Here is a 19,758-nt window from a genome sequence, read left to right as displayed (position 1 = left end):
AGCCAAAGCAATCCTGGGCAGGAAGAGTGATGTGGTGATCACAATACCAGACCTTAAACTCTACTATAGAGCAATAATAACAAAAATGGCATGGTATTGATACCAAAGTAAACAGGACAACCAATGGTACAGAAGAGAAGACACAGAGACAAACCCACATAAGTACAGTTATCTCATACTAGACAAAGGTGCCAAAAACGTACAGTGGAAAAAAGATAGCCTCTTCAACAAATGGTGCTGGGAAAACTGGAGATCCATATGAAATCAAATGAGATTAAACCCCATCTCACCTTATACAAAACTCAACTCAAAATGGATCAAGGATCTAGGAATTAGACCTGAGACCCTTCACCAAAAAGAAGAAAAAGTAGGCCTGAATCTTCATCATGTTGGTTTAGGACCAGATTTCCTTTAACGAGTCCCCCATAGCACAAGAAATAAAAACAAGAATCAATAAATGGCATGGATTCAAACTAAATAGTTTTTTTCTCAGCAAAGGAAATAATCAATAATGTGAAAAGATTGCCTACAGAGTGGGAGAAAATCTTTTCCACACACATTTCCTACAGAGCACTAATTTCCAAAATTTATGAAGAACTTACAAAACTTTACACCAAAAATACAAGGAACCCAATAAATAAATGGGCTCAGGAACTGGGCAGACACTTCACAAAAAATATACAAATGATCAGTAAATATATGAAAAAGTGCTCATCATCTCTAGTAATTAGAGAAATGCAAATTAAAACCACCCTAAGATGTCATCTAACTATAAGTAGGATGGTTATTATGAAGATCACAAGCAATAATAGGTGTTGGCATGGATGTGGGGGAAAATGCACACTCATACATTGCTGGTGGAGTTGCAAATTAGTGCAGCCACTCTGGAAAGCAGTATGAAGGTTCCTCAAAAAACCTGGAATGGAACCACCATTTGACCTAGCTATCCCACTCCTTGGCCTATACCCAAAGTACTTAAAATCAGCATACTACAGTGATGCAGCCACATCAATGTTCATAGCTGATCAATTCACAATAGCTAGATTGTGGAGCCAACCTAGATGCCCTTCAATTGATGAATGGATAAAGAAACTGTGATATATATATATATATATATATATATATATATATATATACACAATGTAATATTAGTCATAAAGAAGAATAAAATTATGGCATTTGCTGGTAAATGGATGGAGTTGGAGAATGTCATGCTAAGTGAAATAAACCAAGCCCCAAAAACCAAAGGTCGAATGTTTTCCCTGATAAGTGGATGATGATACATAATGGGGAAGGTAGTAGGGGGTGGCAAGAGAAGAATGGAGGAACTTTGGATGGTGTTAAGGAAAATGTGGTGGGAGGGGGTAGGGGAAGGAAAGATAGTAGACTGAGACAGACATTATTACCCTATGTATATGTAAGATTACATGAATGGTGTGAATCTACATTGTGTACAACCATAGAAATGAAAAGTTGTACCTCATTTATGTACAATGAATCAAAATGTAATCTGTAAAAATAAAAAAATTAATAAAATTATAAAAACAATGAGAAAAAATACCTAGTAAGGATTTGCACCCAAGATAGAAATGTAACCTAATAAAACTATAAGTTAGAAAAAAAAGGTGTTAAGTTACCACAATTTTTCTAAAGAATTTATTATAGTTAGTCATAAAGGGAAAATAAAATTGAATTCAGGTTCCAGTTTGTGATATTTTCATGTAGAAATATGAATTCTGCTCCATGAATTCCATCTATTTCTTCAAAACAAAGAGAACTTGCCAAAATGTTGTGTTGAATAGAGCAATCATTGTAGTTATATTTGTATACTTTTGTTGATAAATAAGCAATAAGGTCCAACATCAATTATTATAAATATTGTATTAAAATAAAAATAAAAAGCCCTGTTTTCTTTCACCTTACATGATAAATGTTAGTCTAGGACAAAAATCAATAGTATTCTTAACACTGAGCCCAAATATGTCTATAACCTACTAAATTATTCAGGGAAGGTACTGCCTATTTTCCCAGATATTCAAAATTTGAGCACCATCCCTATTCTCTTGCGAATAATTTTGTAACAATTTTAAAAGCTCTTGGATGATAATTATTATAATCCAGCAATAAATGCTTTTGGAAACAAAAGTATACTATGATATGAAGACAAAAAAATAATTGGTTCTCATTCTTTCTATTGCCTTACTGGATACTCATGCTTGTAAGAATGAAAATCATCGCTATCCTGTCATGGATATTTTCTTTTACACACAAATGTAAACACTTGCATCACTGACCAGAGTGACAGCAAATAGTGAAACAAAGAGGCTTTCTATTTATTCTGTAAAAACATTAATTCAAAAAGGCTTTTAGTGTGCAATCAAATGGGCTTACCAAAATCAAACTGAAACTTGGTGAGAACGGGATCCCTGCACAGGGGAAGCTTATGAAACCAACTGAAGGACTGACCTTATACGCTTGCATGAGCATGTGGATGACGCCCGGGGCACCATGGCACCAGTGGACCAATCGATCTGTTTCATTGCTTAATGAAGAGGGATAATTCCCAGATCGGAATTTTTTGTGGCGCACATAATCAATACTAGGCTTCACCATTTCTGTTAAGGTTTCTTGGTCCACCTTTGCTGCAGGCTTTTAAGAAACAAAAATAAAACAATTTTCCTGAAAATTTTTTTTTTAACCTTTGTATCATGGTTAATATAATAAAGCATACATTTACCTGGAATACTGAGGAACATATAAAATTAGAATTAGTTCAATTACCTGGTTTTTTTTTTTAAAGACTTAAGCAAACCTTTATTTATTTCGACTCTTTTTTAAATCTCTCTAAAATTTATTAGTGTTAGACTAGACATATTTTATCCTTAAGACTGCCAACTTGAAGTCACTATAAGGCAGTGGAGAGACTAGCTGAATTTCTAGTAAATCCAGGACTATGAAGGATTTTGTTTTTGTTGTTTTGTTTTGTCCAAAAACTGATCCTTGATTTCTTCCCATGTGGCTCTTGCCTCCTAAAAGGCTAAGTACCCCACTTCTCCCAAATCTATTAACGGGCTTTGTCACTGCAGGCAAATAATAATAAAAAATAATAACAACAACAACAACAACAACAATACTAACAACAACAAAACAATAAAATAATTATATGTTATATAATAACTATTATACTATTACTTATAGAATATAATTATAATAATATTATTAATTATTTTGATACTGGGACTGAACCCAGGGATACTATGAGCTTTACCACTGAGCTATGTCCCCAGTCCTTTTTATTTTTTGTTTTGAAACAAGGTCTTGCTTAAGTTGCTGAGGGTCTTGCTAAATTGCTGAGGTTTCAAACTTGCCAACCTCCTGTCTCAGCCTCCCAAGTATTCAGAGGTAATATAAATTATATTTATATCTATAAAATGAAGTACTACTTACGATTATTATTATTATTCTACTAAAGCCAAAGAAAATCTACATGATGCTTTCTTATATAAAACAAAATGAAAATCTCATTTAATAAAAATTAATTTTATTAAACACAAAAGAGGTAATTTTAAGGAATATCAATGTTTCTAAATTTCACATAGGTAAAATACTTTTAGTTTTAATTTACATATTAGAAAATCTTCAAGTGTTTTCCTTGACACACATTTAGAGATTAGATTTTTTTCAAACTACAAGTCATGCAATATATTTCTAAAAGACTAACTGGATATCTAAAAGCTATTTTGCACAGATAATGTAATCAAATGATTTAAATATCAAAAAATGTTTGGAAGGGCTGGAGCTGTAGCTCAGTGGCAGAGTGCTTGCCTCACACATGTGAGGCACTGGGTATGATCCTTAGTGCTGCAAAATAAATAAATAAATAAATAAATAGATAAATAAATAAAGGCACGCTGTCCACCTACAACTACAAAAAACAATTTTAAAAAAATGTCTGGAAAGCTTATTTCAAAGAGCAACAGTCAGTGTTTCTCCAGGATACAAGCACGGTTTTGTTCGTGTTTTAGCTGTACTTTCATATTTCATGAATATTTCTAAAAATGCCTGCATAGTTATAGACTTACTAATTCTAGACTTCATCTATGGGTTTCCCCTGTGGCAGGCAGATGAAGAGATGATTTCCTTCTTCAAATCATCCCATGAGAATTTTATTTCATCACCAATTTTTGTTGTATCCATATTCACTGTGCCCTTTATAGACTAGACTATGTAAATATTTCTTGCTGCCAAGAGAAGGAACATACTAAATTACAAATCTTAAGTCTCTTATAACTTTTAGTTTTTCCTAAAGTTAGTAACTTTCTCACTCTTTTATTTACTTGGTTTTCTTTGAATTACCATCTATATTTTTTCTCACCCACAAACAGCTTATAAAGCTCTCAATGTAATTTTCCACATAGTCAAAACTGCTGTGATCCCCCCCCCCCCTCATGGAGAAAGTTCTTCAATCTCTTATTCCAATCTTAATCAGTTATTTTCTAGGTACTGTGTCAACTACTGTACTGGGACATCCACCAGCCAACTTCATGGAGATTCTATTCCCTCCCTCTTATATACGGTCTCTTTTCCTGGATCTCCTTTTTCAGTCAACTCCCTTCTAGTAGTTTCCTGAGATATGATGCAGGGGAATTACATTTTTTGAGACTGGATATTTAAAATTGTCTTTGTTCTAATCCACATTTAATTGAAAATTTTCATGGTAGAGCTCAATGCTGAAAATCATTTTTACTCAGAACATGAAGGCATTTCCCTTTATGTTTTAGCTTCAACAAAACTGTTGCAAATTCCAATGCCATTTTGATGCTCAACCTTGGTACATGACCTTTTTCCTCTCTGAAATTTTAAACATTATCTCTTTAAGTTTCACAACGATGTGGATTTTTTTTTCCCGTTCATTGCACAACTTTGTAGCTTTTTTACAATGTGGCAACTCATGTCCTTTAGTTCTAAAATACAGTCTTTTACTACATTATCTCAAAATTTCCTCCCTACTATTTTGTATTCTCCCTTACCAGATGTTCTAATAATCAGATGTTTGGCCTCCTGAATTAATCCTGTTATTTTCTTATATTTTAGTTTTCCACTGTTTATTTCTAAGATATCTGATTTCCAAACATTTTCATAATTAAACTGAACTGTATTTTTAATTTGAAGAGTTCTTTCTTACTCCTCAAATGTTTTTTGTATGCAACTGCTTCTCTTATTTGCCTAAAGACATTAATTATTAATTTGATTTCTGTGATGTTTTCTTTTTCTTCCTAGATTATCTGTTCTGAGTCTTTTTTCAACTTGTTTAGGTCTCTAATTTTTCAATGGGAGACTTCCCTCGAATGTCTGAAAATTTTTTGGCTGTTTGTCTATATTTTGCATGAGGTAGTACAAAGCGTATCGAATATATTCTGCACAAAAGAGGGATTTGTTCAATAGTAGAAATCACTTTAGAGTTGTAGATAGTGTTTTAATCAGGGTTCTAAACAAAACAAAACAAAACAAAACACTAGAACCGATATAGTATGTTACACAGAGAAAGAGACTTTTTGAGAAAGTAACCAATGCATTCATGAGTCTTGATGAGGTTGCCAGAAGGCTAAGGACTCTAAAGTTGCAACTCAAACCCAAAGGCAAGTCTGCTAAAAAACCAGAAAGGGCTGATGTTGTAGATGAAGTGAATTCTGAATACAGTCTGCTGGAAGGTATCCTCTTGCTTGGCAACGAAGTTCAACCTTTGGTTGTATTTAAACCTTCTACTGACTGGATGAAGTTCCCCACTCACATTATGGAGGGCAATGTACTATACTCTACCAATTTAAATGTTGAACTTATTCAAAACTATCCTCACTGACATATCCAGAATAATTTTTGACCAAATATCTGGGTACCACGGCTCAGCCAAGCGGATACATATAATTAACCATCACAGATGGCTAGCTAATTTTTTTAATGGGAACTTTCAAATAACTATGTCTGTAAATCTTTTATCTGAGCTTGTTGTTTTTTCAAAAAAAGGAGACTCAGCCCCTCATCTGGGGGAGGTAGAGTTTCCCATTGCATTGGGTAGGGACTGGGGGATGCCTGAGGCTAGGCTGGCTGTGGCAGAGAGCGATCTCATCACACAACTACGTGGACTTTCATTCAAGCCCCTTCACTCTCTTCTACACCTGGCTATCTCTAATCAGAAGAGCACGTTCAATTCTTCCAGGCTGTTAGAGGTGAAATGACTGGGTTATGAGAATTGTAGTTAGTGAAGTAATCCTCTGATAGGGATTAACTGAGTGGTAAATGAAGGCAGGTAGGATGGGGCTTGAGGAAGTGGGTCATTGGGGGCCTGCCTTAGGGGTATATATTCTGTCCCTGGAGAGTGAAGTCTCTGCTTCTTGGTGGCCAGGTCCTGACCTGCTTTCCTCTGTTACATTATTCTGAAGTTCTGCCTTACCTCAAGCCTCAAGGAATGGAGACAGGTATCTGTGGACTGAGGCCTCTGAAACTGTGAGCCCGTCAAATAAACTTTTCCTCCTTTAATTGCTCGTGTTAAGTCTTTTGGTCATAGTAATGGAAAAAACTTAATAAAACACAGACCAAATCCTCTTATCTCCAATAGGAGTTAAGAAAAGGACTAGTCATCTCACTGTGCTGGGTAGACACACTAACAGAGAACCAATGGCTCCTTATAAAAATGTCTGTAGAAGCCCCTCTGCTAAACTGCCCTCACTACCATACAGACACCTGTCTGGTGCCACTTTTATGGTACATCACATTTGAAACTCCTCAGTCTTTGGGTTTGCAGGAGAAACTGGCTAGATTCCTTCTGGTAGCCTCACTTTAGGCACTTTTGTGTTATCTTCTTCTATCCTATTAGGACATCTGTCATTCATTCACCTCTTTCCAGTTTATATATTCACAAGTTTGGGGCCCTAGGTGTCTCCTAGGTTCATGTTTCAATTAAGAATATGGGTCTCTACTTTTTTTTTTTTGTTCTTCTTGTCATTTTGAAAGGATTTTCAAGAGAATTGTTTTAATTATGCATTATGAAAGTGAAGTTCTGTTTAAGTGACAGCATACAATGCATACTACCATTACAGGACTATGCTACCACACCAGCAGGAAATGTGGAATAGGGGAGGGAAATGCAGAGTCAGCTCTCATCCAGTGCCATCACACTGTTTAATATCTATTTTAAAAAAAAAATACCAATTTCTATTTTTTTGCAGGGGGTAGATACTGGGGATTGAACTCAGGGGCACTCAACCACTGGACCACATCCCCAGACCTATTTTGCATTCTATTTAAAGACAGTGTCTCACTGAGTTGCTTAGTACCTCGCTTTTGCTAAGGCTGGCTTTGAACCTGTGATCCTCTTGCCTCAGCCTCCTGAGCCACTGGGATTACAGGCGTGCACCACTATGCCCAGTAACAAATTTCTAAACAAAATACTTACTAAATAGTGTGAACACGTTCCTCACTTAAAAAGCACAAGAAGGGAAATTTCATGATTTGTATTTCTCTCAGAGAAACTCCTAATATGCAACAAAATCAACCTCAATACCTGAATCTAAACCACATCAGTGCGATTCTCACATTATTATGTTTTCCCTAATGGTTTTATCATGTAAAACAAAAACAAAAACAATAATAGGTTCCTGAGCCACCAGTTAAAACACTTTTCAGGGAAAACAGAGTATATTCTGTGATGGTTAATTTTGTGTGTTCACTTGACTGAGCCAATGGGGTATCCCAATCCATTATTTCTGGGTATGTGTGGGAGTGTCTTTCAGGTTGAGATTGGCAATTGAATTGCGAGACTCAGTAAAGTAGGTGGTCCGCTTCACTGTGGATAGGTATCATCTAATCCACTGAAGTCATAAATAGAAAAAAGAAGGAGGAAGAAGTTCCCCCTTCCTGCCAACCTGCCTACTTGGAACTGAAGCATCAGTCTCTTCCTGTCCCTGGACTATGATTTACACCATCAGGTACCAAGCTTACAAATGGCAGATTGTGGGACTTCTCAGCCATCATTTTTGCACAAAGTCAATTCCTATAATCAATTTCTTCAGGTATGTGTATGTGTATTTATGTCTCCTATTGTTCTGTGCCTCTAGAGAACTCTAATACACACACGCACACACACAAATCTACTAACTGTTCTGGGAGTAATGGTTATTTTTAAATTGAGATGGAATTCTGGTTATTTTGGAAATACATGCCAACATTATTAAGAAAATCTACAACTAGAATATATGCATGTCTACTTTCTATAATAATTGACAAAGACAACTAATTGCCAGAAAAGGAAGTTTTGGTCTTGTTTAGATGTGAATTTTCTATTTTCCTTTAGGTAAGTTGCAGCATGGTGTAGTACTTTTTAAAAAAAGGAATCTGAAGTAAAAAAAAAATTTAAAATAGTCTTTCAGTCAAAGATATCTAAATTCTAATTCATATTCTTTGACATAAGGCTACAAGCATTGGTTGAGGTAATATCTGGGGTGGGTGTCGAACTACTTCACAGAAGTGTGGGTTCTTAATTCAATAGGTGTCACAGATGATTAAGGGACAAGATCATAACCATAGCAATAAACTTGTTAAAAATTCAGAACACAACTGATAGCAAGTTGAAGACATCTGAATATAACAAAGGTTCTGCCTCAGTTTGGATTCAAGAGGCCCTTTTCCTCCCTGAAGATCTGTTCCTATTAAAAAAGTTTCTACTTTAATCAGCAGAAGGACAAGGACAGAAGAAAAGTGTGGGCGATAAACAACTACATACAGAATGTACTCTTGGAATTCTCATGTTCATGAAGCAGAGTTTAAGAAACTGTGATTCAGAGGAGGAACTTATTTCAATTCAGCCAGCTTTGTTTGTCTAAGAATTTCATTTCCCACTTGTATCTGACTAATATATTGTAATGTGTTTGCTGTATTAGTATTTCAGAGTATTGTTATTTACCTGCATTAACATGTAGTAGATCCCAGCCATGCCATGGGCTGCTCCAACATACTGCTTCCTGTGCCACTGGTACAATAGGGGACAGCGATCAGTTTTTCTTTCTTCTCTTGATAAGGTCTTACCGGATTCAATAATAGCACTGACGACCTACAGAGGCAATGAGATACCATAAATCTAAAAATGTACACACATGCTGTTATGGGCTAATTAACATTAACGTGTGTATTTATAGAGATTATTTAATCTAAAACTCTTTAAACAATTAGTACCTAACAGTCATTTTCATCTTATTAATTAATAAATGTGGGCAGAGAAGAATCAGAAGACAACACAGAATAGAAAAAGAGAGCAAAAACTGTTGACGAAAGGAAACAAAAGTTCTTTCTATGAAAAGTCAACTAAAATCTGGAAAAACTTTCCATTAAAAATGGTCCCAGGGCTGGGGTTATAGCTCAGTGGCAGAGCACTTGCCTAGCATGTTTGAGGCACTGGGTTTGATCCTCAACACCACAAGTTTTTTTTTTTTTTTTTTAGTTGCTTTGTAGTTGCAATGTTTTGCCCCAAACCCTGGGAAACACACCTTACAGGAAAGATTGCAGGACTTAGTTTCATCGATGAAAAGTTAATGCAATGTGGTCAGCTGAAGGATTTGTCAGATCACAAGAACTTCATGTTTGGAATGACTATTTGGCAAAGACACTAATTGTTTCCTCAAATCTATGCTCTTCTCATCCTTTTGATAGAGTACTCCAAGTTTTAGCTGGGCATCTGGTCTCCTAGCTAGAAACAGCTAAACACAGTCATTTGACTAATTTCTGGCAATGCAGTGTGAGCAGGCTTGAGGTGAAAAACTTAAAGATGGAGTCCTTATAAAGGAAGATGCTTCTCCCTTTCCTCTTCCTTGGGTTAAAGGTACCAAACTAGCATTGGTCATGCAGGTAAAAATATGCCTCTAGAATAGTAGAATAAAAAAAAAAGATAGGTCACCATATATAGTCATCTCAGAGAACTCACAAAAGAAAATAAACATTCTAATATTTTGAAGCTCCTGTTGTTGTCAGGTTCCAGTAAAACCAGCTGTATCAATAAAGGATGGAAAAGTATATAGACTTTGAAAGAATATATTCCAAAAAGAAAAGCAGCTAATTTTTAATTTTTATGAGATGCTTTAAAAAACTAATTCAAACTAGAAGCAGAGCCCAGCTACTAACATAAGTCCATGCTAACAGATAGTTTTGAATGCACATAGATGTCAGTAATCCCACAATACCTCTTTAATGGCCGATTCACACACAGTGCCAGGGCCAATCTCGGTGTTCAGGTACAGTAAGGCATACAGATAACCTGCCCGACCATACAGCAGCTCATCAGGAAGCTCTGACTCTTGGCAGACAATGCTTTTGTGCAGCTGCAAAAGTCTAAACAACAAGAAAAAAATTCTGTTTTCCCTAAAAATATCTAAAATGCTGCTTTCTGAAACAAATAACCCACCACTTTAATATATTTATTTTTTAATTTAAAACTATGATTTTAAAAAGTACCCCCAAACCCCCAAAACAACTAAAATTTCTCTACTTTACTAATTCCTCTTTCAAACGTAAAAATTATGAACAAAATATCTGACCTGGGGATATAGCTCAGTGGTGGAGTGTGTGCTTAGCATGTACAAGTGTAATAAGGACTTAGACTCTTCACTTTTCCTTGCAAATGTTCCATGGGTGATTAAAAGCAAGAATGAAGACTTGGAATCTCTGCCTCCATTATTCAGGTCTGATGGATAAACATCTTGTAATGAGTTGAAGCTTTCCTTTACCCCATCCCCTGCCCAGCAACATCCCCTGCAATTTTTATCTTGGAAAAGGCCCAGCCTGACCAATCATGAGATAATGATGGACAAAGCATGCCTAATCAAGATCACCTGCTTGGCAGTTATGAAAAGCCTTCAGCTGTGCAAACAACCTTGTACTTATTCCTCTTTCTATAAAACCTCAAAGTAAATGTTAGTACCTCAAAGACAGGACTAAGGACATGGATCCCCTTGTCTTCTTGGTGTAGCTACACTGATTAAAGTTCCTTTCATACTCTACATAGTTACCTTTCCTACTTGTTTTTGGGGCAAGTAGCTGAACCTGATTTTTTTGGTCTCCAGAGTCAGGCCTCTAGCCATGTTGTTACAAGGTCCTAGGTCCCATCCTCAGCACCATTAAAGAAAGAAAAAAAAATCTTTCTGCTCAAAATTTCTACCTTTGTATTTATTTTAAACCATGTAACATAATATATTTCATTTTGAAATCCAGCATTAGAACAAAGTGATTTAAAATCTAAATAAAAATGGCCCTGAAATGCTGCCAGTGCTTAGGAATGAGTGTGAGTCATTCTAACTTTCAACAAACATTAACTAACATGTGCTAGATGCTCCATCAAGTCCTAGAAGTAAGCCCTGATTTCTACTTCTTCAAGAGGGAATATAAACCAATAGGTACAATAAAATTTACATTCCTTAATTGCTCCTCATTAATAAAACTAATCAGTTAAAAGTTGAACCTATGATTAATTGATTCTTATAGATCTAAAGCATGTGAGCTAATTTTCACACATTGAAAGCAACCAAAAATTGTTTAGGAAAAATGATTAAAGTCCCTCTGAAATTAAGACACACTCAGGCTCGAATAGAAAGAAAACCTGATTCCACTATAATACTCAGAGTGACATATAGCTGGGTGCAGTGGCGCATACCTGTAATCCTAGAGGCTCAGGAGGCTGAGGCTGGAAGACTGCCAAGTTCAAAGTCAGCCTCAGCAACTTAGGGAGACCCTAAGCAACTTGGTGAGTGTCTCAAAATTAAAAATTAAAATACAAGCTGGGGATGTGGTTCAGTGGTTAAGCACCCCTGGGTTCAATCTCTGGTACAAAAAAAAAAAAAAGAAGAAGAGGACATACAGATACTTTCACTTCATAGGGGGACCTGTTTGTAACAGGAGATTAAGTTAAAAATAATTACTTTTTTGACTATTTTTCTATAGCTAGAGTTTCAACTAAGAATTTAAAGAAAATTATTCCAGTTTTAATAACTCACTTTGTGATGCATTCCTGGGATTCACAGTCACTTTTGAGTTTATGATATATCACAGCTCCTACAGCAAGGGGCCCAGCATCTCCACAGAGGAACGTGACCCTGCGACCATTCAGGTTCCGAAGTGTTCTCTTTACATAATCCAGAGATCGGAGCAGGTATGTCTGGTCACAAGTGACCCGGTACAGCTGCAGGTACAAAAGGGCTATACCTGAAATGATCCCCACCCAAAAGAAAAATATTACTGTCTTTCCTTTTTACTGTCAAAATATTATTTTTTAATTACATGATATAAATTATTCTACAAAAACCCCACATTTTCTGAAGGGCCAACATCAAAAAATTGTGTCAAATATTTTTTATTTTGGAAAAGGTAGACCTTTAATAACTGCTTTTATCATCAGGTTAAATCAGGCAGTTACAAAGTAGTTAGAAATTTGTGAAAGGGCATTATTGTTTAAATAAAAAAAAGCATTCATTCTTACATAAATATCTAGTACTTTATTGGGACACTACTGCTCAAAAGGCCCTGGCCAAAAAACTCTATAAACACTAGAACCTACGTTGTTTTCAGGCTGCTGTTAATGAAGCTGGGTGCAGAATGCAAAGCCTCCAGAAGGAGAGAACACAGACTGAGATATAGCCACCAGCAGTGCTCAGAGTCAGCTGGACTTCAAACGGGGAGCCCAGTGGCTTTTCTTGGGACACTACTTGAATTATGGTTCAGTTAGTCAACACACTATATCTTCAAAAGGGAAGAACAGTTAACTACATGATAAAGAGGTTACCAAACTCTTTGGACTATGTATCATAATGGTAGTTAGCAAATTCTGATAGTTTTAACAAAAATAGCCTCAATGTTTCTGGGTATGAAGACAGACCTCCATCAAGTTTTTTATTTTTGCTGGACAATATGTGACTGATAAGCTATAAATGACACTGTTTTATGTTATAAAAATACTAGTTTCTTCATTTACTATGTTTATAGGCATTCACCGCTTGAGTCAGGTTAGGCTTATTAAGTGATTCAAGGCAATTTTATTACAGCAGCATGTACTTATTTTATTCTATGAGAATAAAATGAATACAAGACAGCTTTTATTTTTGTTTGCAACTTGTAAAACTGAGTTATTATGCAGATGTAATACCAATAACTCATTTGAGGACCATGCTACTTTCTGAAAACCATATATCTAATTCTCACATGTGTCAAAGTTATAGCACATCCCAGATTTGTCCAGAGCAAAATTGAGTGACTATTCTTGACTGCTTTCCCTGGCAAGAGCACTGACTATGTTGGGAAAAGCCCTGGTGCAAGGCAGCACAGTTAGGCAAAAGAGACTTTATTTAAAAGCAAAATGCCTAAATGGCTCTCTGGAATAGGTGATTTCTACTTTCATACTCATCAACTTGTACACGATCCCCTAAATTTAATTTCTTTCTTCTTAATGGGCTAAATCAAATTGACTTGTTGAGAACAGTGTCCATTGTTTAATGAGTCATGAGAGAAAGATTTCTGCAGTTACATGTAAACTTGTGATATGTCAGCAGAAGTGAAGAGGGTGGTGAGGAAGTTAACCAAGATCCATCTATGTGAAGGTCATGCCAGTTTTGTTATACACTTTGAAGACTTTCTCAATGGCATTGACATAGGCAGCTGTTCTCAGGTCCAAGCTCAGGTTATACTTCATGGCTGTATGCATAGTTTGCCTGGCTGAATGTTCCATGGTGTGTTTCCAGAATGCACAATGTCTTTCTCTGATGCACCCAATATCCTGTCCTGGAACTCTGCAGTGGGTATGACAGGAATTGTTCCACCATGCTTTCCAAATTTTCTTTCTAAACTCTCTTGAACAGACATGAGCAAGTGGAAGTTAGAATCCCTTTCATATTTGAAGGTTAATCGGCCATAGATGACATGATTCAGATTCTTCAGACACTCAAAGTAAGATACTGTCACTCCGCCAGCATTTAAGTAGAGATCTGGAATAACTATGATGTTCCTCTCCAGGAAAATCTTATCAACTTCTGGAGTGGTTGGTCCATTCGCACCTTCAGCAATGATCTTGGCTTTCACTCTGGGTGCACTGGATTTGGTCAACTGCTTCTCACTGGCAACAGGGATCAGTGTATATCAGTCAGCCTCCAAGATGCTTCCTTCATATAACTTTGCCTTGGGGAAGCCCAGAATTGATCCATGTTGCAATTTGAAATCTTCCAGTTCCTTTGGGTCACTACGATCTGGATTCCATATACTCCCATCAGATTCACCAACACCAACACATTTAGCACCAAAATGATGTAAATATCTCATAGAGTGCAGGTGCACGTTACCAAACCCCTGAACCACAAATGTTTTATCTCCATATCCTGGTGTCATTCCTAAAATGTTCATGTAAGAAGCTTCACTGATAAAGTTTTCAATTCCATGGAAAACACCACAGCCAGTAGCAGAGATGCGTCCACGGATGCCTCCTTGACTGCTGGGTTTACCTGTAACACAGGCATGTGCATTAATATCATAGTGCCCTATGGTTGCTGGCATAGGTGTCAGCGATCCAGAACATCTCCCGCTCGCCTGTGCTCATGTCTGGGGCAGGCACATCAATGCCAGGACCAATAAAACCTTTTTTTGCGAGCTCCACAGTGAACCTTCTTGTGATCTTCTCCAATTCATTATCTGTATAGTTCTTGGGATTGAGTTTAACACCTGCTTTAAAACCCCCAAATGGAACACCACTGCACACTTGTAAGTAAGTCATCAGAGAAGCCAATGCTTTTTACTTCATCTACGGTCACATCAGTGCTGTAACGGATACCTCCCTTGCAGGGCGTGAGGTGCTGGCTGTGCTGGGTCAGGTGCTGGCTGCGCTGGGCCCGGTAACCCTCGATGACCTCCCAGGAACCATCATCGCGCCGAATGGGGAAAGAGAGGCTCAGCACATGGTTGCAGGGCTTGATGATTCCCAGGATGCCTCTCACCCGGTTCCGCTTCTGCTCCCTGCTCTCTTGGGACTTCAGGTCCTCCACCAGCTTATCCTCCACGATGCTGGCGCCACGGTCGAGGAAGCCTTCCACCATCTTGCAGAAGTAGGGGCCGTCTTCGCGGTTGGCCGCCGCCTCACCGTAGTGGCGGGCGGGCGGCGTAACAGCAGCACTTTGCCCAGGCTGCAGTACATGGCGGAGAGTAGAAGCCAGAGGCCAGTGGGCCGCAGGAGAGGTGCGCTCGCAGGTCTGGGACTGAGGGAGGAAGGACCCAGCGTGGGCAGCCCTTTTAAGCTGTAGCTTCCTGCCTGCCTGGCTGAACCCTCCCGTCGACCGCTGTAGTCTAACAGGGAGGACGGACTTCTGGGGCTGCGAGCCACCCAGGGCCACTGGCCTCCGCCTCCGCCGCGGCCTCCCAGGCGACCGCGCCTGCCGGCCTGGTATTAGGGACCTCAAATACTTCTTAAAAAGAAAACAACAACAACAACAACAACAACAACAACAAAAAAAAAAAACAAAACAAAAACAAGGAAATCGTAAAAAAAAAAAAGGAAGGGTACAAATATAAATCTGTAATCTGGATAACTGGTCTGGCACAGTGATTCCATGCTCTTACTCTTAAATAAGAGAAGAAATATCAAGGCTGAAATACCGAGTATGGGGTCCTACTTGAATCCCCTTTCTTTTTAATTCTTATACAATCATTTCCTTTCATGCTACCCCAAATTAAATAATTACCTTTCTGGATTTTATACACTTTTTCTAATATTTCTATTTGTCACTTTTTTTTTTTCAATTTTCTTTAGTGATCAACCCATCCAATTGACCAGTGAGTCACATCACCATTTTTAGACCACCACACGTACAGACTATCACCTATGCAATCTTTCTATTTTAGACTGAAGGATACCCGTATATTCACATGAACCACAAAAGGGTCTTTGCTACCTGTGGAGGATGATGTACATAGCTTCTTAAAGAAGCATAGTTTAATGCCTGGGTACAAGAAGTTGCTATGGGAGGAGGATAGAAGAATGGCTGGATATGATCCATGCACACTGAACAAATGTCTGGGATTATCACTGACCCCATTAACATGTACAATTAATATGTGTTAACAAAAAGAAGTCAGTATGGCAGCAAAGTGCAATAGGAATCAGTATAAATATATATTTAATAAAATATGTTGTGGAGAAAAGTATTGAAAGAGATGATAGGACAGTGGAAAGGCCAAACAAATCATCCCTTTAATGTAGAATTTATGTTCTTCAATATTCTGGTCTTTACCTAATACCCTCCTCTGATTTTTACTGTTTTTTATTTTGCTTTTTAAGGTTCTCTAAATATCTAGCTGCTGCTTTGTTCAGTTTTCCTATTTAGGATATCCCATGGCCCTTTCAAATTAATACTTAACACTTTACTGTTTTGAGCAATCCTTCTTTCATCCTTATCCATTTCTTTAAAAAGACATTGGGATCTAAAGTAGCTTATCTGGAAGCTGAAAAAAAATTCTTCTGTATGAGTTGCTTATTATCTCCTCCAGTAAGTGTTTTCCGTATTTAAAAAAATGTAAATTTATGTAAACATTAGAGAAGAGTTAAAAGTTAAATATGGATGAATTTCAAACATAATAATCATGATAAAAAATTTACAAATAAGTACTCCTGGACTGATTCAGAAACTTCTAAATAGAATGCTCTTCTGGTTAACCTGAGGACCTAAAAACTTACAAATTTTAAGTATTTTAAAGTAAATGAGGACAAATAAAAATAAACTGATCATCATGCTTTGCAACTTTTTATTGAAAAAAGGGGAAGTGGTTCATAGTCCACAGTCCCATGGTCTCCATCTTCTGACAAGCCTGGGCCCCTGGAACTGTGAACTTCACCAGTGCCTCTCACCCCCAGTCCCCCTTAGAGGGCCAGGATGTCCAGAGGGAGCTGGAGTTAATTATTTCACTTCCCCAATATTGAAGGTTAGAGCCAATTGGACTTGGGTGTTTTCCTTCTCCCAGGTAGGTTTGGCTATGTTAAAACATAGGATCTGGTCAGGATCTGGTAAAAGTTTCTCCAGAGGCTAGGCTTTGTTAAGAACAGAGTGCTCTGAGGTATTTCAAAATGATTTCCTTTTTCCCTCCTTTTGCTCAAAGCTTGAGCGAATTTTTCTCCAATATTCACTGTAAAGCCCTGGTAGAACTTTTGGAGCAAGGTGCATAGTATGGGGTCCTATGATTACAACCCCCTGGACTTTTTGTCTCTCAGATTTGTTCACACTAATCCTCCAGGAATTAATCAAATACAATTTAGGTTTTCCTACTGTTAAACAAAAATTATGGGAGCCCATTGTTTTAGACTGAACTGTAAGGCCCCAGAATTAACCAAATGGAGTCACTCATGTTAAATGTTACATAAACTGAAACTTCAAGGCAGTAGATAGATCCCAAAACAGACCAGTTTTTCCTGAAAACAGATTTCAGTCTACTTGTGTCAGAATAAGGAGGCCTCTTCTGCGTTAAGCCTTACGTAGTAATAATAAGCTGAAGTAACTTGATGTTAACCAACCAGCTTTGTTCTATTCTTGTTTCCTTGTTCCTACCTTACAAAACCCACTGTTCTGCCACTGCCAGGTGGGAGCTCTCCAACTGTTTTGTAGAATGAAGGATACCTCAATTCGTGAATAATGAATAAAAGTCAATCAGATCTCTTTTATGGTTTGGCTCATGTGTGGAAGGCTTGGTCCCCAGTGCAGCAATATTCAGAGCTGAGATTTTTGGAAAGTGATTGTATCACAAGAGCTCTGACCTCAATCAATGGATAAATCCATTAATGAGTTCATGGATGATGGCATTTTTACGAGGTGGGGCCAACTTAAAGGAAGTAGGTCATTTGGGTCTATTTTGTCTCTGGCCTCTTCTCTACTTTTTCTGCTTCCAGGATGCCATGAGGTGAGAGCTTTGCTCTGCCACAGACTCTTCCTTACCCCATTGATGTTCTGTTTCACCACATGCCCAGAAACAATACCGCCTACTGACCATGAACTGAAACATCTGAAACCAAGGAGACCAAATAAATCTTATTTCCTCCTTTAGGATGACTTTTTATGGTATTGTATCAGTGATGAAAAGCTGACTAACACAATCTGTAATTAAATTTGTTGGTACTAACTGGCAGTGGCTCCTGTTAGTTCTAACTCTTTGCCTCAACCTGTCTTTCCAATTTGTGATAAAGCAGTTTGCCTTGTGACCTAACTTCTCTGATAGATCTGAGAACTGATGTTTCAGTATGTTCAACTTTTCTCTTGTTAGGATGGAGTAGCAAATCCTTCTATGCCTGACTGAAAACCAGGAGTTTCTCTTCAGTTGATTTTTGTTTCTTTTTATTTGCCTTTCCCCCTTAGTAATATATTTATTCAGAAAACATGTATTGAAACTTTTCTAGACAAGAAAGATACTTGGCTTTTCACGGTGCTGCTGACAGTTCCTTGGTATCAGCTGAGTGTTGCTTCAGCTTTTTGTACTTCAGTTTTTATTTCTTAAATGACTTTCTTGGGTCAATTATTTTCTTGGTCTGCCAATTCTTATATTATAGGCTCTTGTTTTCTGGCTCTCTCTTCTCTGAATGCCTTTATTTCTGCTTTACGAACTTACTGCTTAAATAAGTTTTTACAAAATTCATGTTGAAAGTACTGCCAATTTTTCTCCACATTGCAGTGGCATTTTCCTTGTGCTTCCTTCTTTCATTATGAAATTTTGATATTCCTTTTTTATTTCTTATATTATGGATATAACAATTTTTTTCTTAAATGTGAATATATTAAATTTTTCTAAACCAATTATTGACAGGAAGATTCTCTAACAAAGGAAAACGGTTAGGGTAGCTTTCATAGTTGTTTTTGCTTTTTCTCCAGGGCATCCTCCTCTGGCTAAGTAATGAACAACAGTTTCTTTAATAGGTGATGACTTCTGGTGGCCAGATTTCCCTTCGTTCCCACATCTTTTCATGTTTCAGGAGGGTGTCAGTCATTGCCGTTTCCTTCCTGCCTTAAGTCATTAGCCATTGCCACCAAGGATGCTGCTTCTGCCTTGCACGGCGGCCCATCTTTTTGATCTTTTTGAAGGCTTGAACTCTTTCCTTGTATACTTTTCATGCCTCTTCTCCTCTGCCTTGCCCAGCATTGCCTGCTCACTTTACACTCAGATGTGCCACAAAAGTTTCTGCTGAGGGTGTGGCCCACTCCTGGGAATCACTCCTTGTTGAACATGGGGAGTGAGAAGGGGCAGGATTCTGCTACTCCTGGACCCTCTGGCTTTCCTTCCCTGCTATGTCATGGTTTTCCACACTCATTCTGTACGTTGTTTTTCAACCAAAATTATTTGAGTGTTTTGTTGTCTGTCTCAAAGTTTTACAAAAGGGATAAGTTATTGATGCTTCATTCATTCTTCTTACCCTGGATGATTTTAAGAGAAAAGATGGAAAGGTATGGATCTAAGCAGATTCTATACTTTTTCCTGAACCCCAAAGCCCTAAGTTCTATTCTATATCATTGAAACAAAATACTTCCATGGTGATTCTACCATTGATTCCAGAAGGCAGCAATCAATGAGGTCCTTAAGGAATACAGATTCCCAGAGGTCCTAATGTAGTTGTCCTCCTAGTTTATTATAAAGTTTTCTGAATAACTATATGCATAGTCAGTTTGGTACCAAACTATAAGAGTTAAAAACCCTTTGTCAACAGTAAGA

At 37.5% G+C, this 19,758-nt stretch overlaps 1 protein-coding gene and 1 pseudogene across 2 annotated transcripts in view; both read right to left on the bottom strand.

The window, feature by feature from the left end:
- LANCL2 (LanC like glutathione S-transferase 2) overlaps positions 1 to 19,758 on the bottom strand; it is a 57,298-nt gene that overhangs the window by 19,318 nt on the left and 18,222 nt on the right. Inside the window, exons 3-6 of the mRNA XM_079151510.1 lie at positions 12,036 to 12,243; positions 10,230 to 10,377; positions 8,960 to 9,106; positions 2,467 to 2,649 (exon numbers count right to left, since the gene is read on the bottom strand). Of these exons, the coding sequence (XP_079007636.1) occupies positions 2,467 to 2,649; positions 8,960 to 9,106; positions 10,230 to 10,377; positions 12,036 to 12,243 (686 nt within the window). The remainder of the gene's footprint in view (positions 1 to 2,466; positions 2,650 to 8,959; positions 9,107 to 10,229; positions 10,378 to 12,035; positions 12,244 to 19,758) is intronic.
- On the bottom strand, positions 12,263 to 15,161 carry LOC306668283 (glutamate dehydrogenase 1, mitochondrial-like; annotated as a pseudogene). The gene has a single exon. The product of its transcript is annotated as a glutamate dehydrogenase 1, mitochondrial-like (transcript).

This window comes from Sciurus vulgaris (genome assembly GCF_902686455.1).
Source record: "Sciurus vulgaris genome assembly, chromosome: 8".
In the NCBI taxonomy this organism is placed as follows: Eukaryota; Metazoa; Chordata; class Mammalia; order Rodentia; family Sciuridae; genus Sciurus; species Sciurus vulgaris.
Note: the sequence above shows the minus strand (reverse complement) of the source record. Positions and strands in the feature narration are given on the sequence as shown.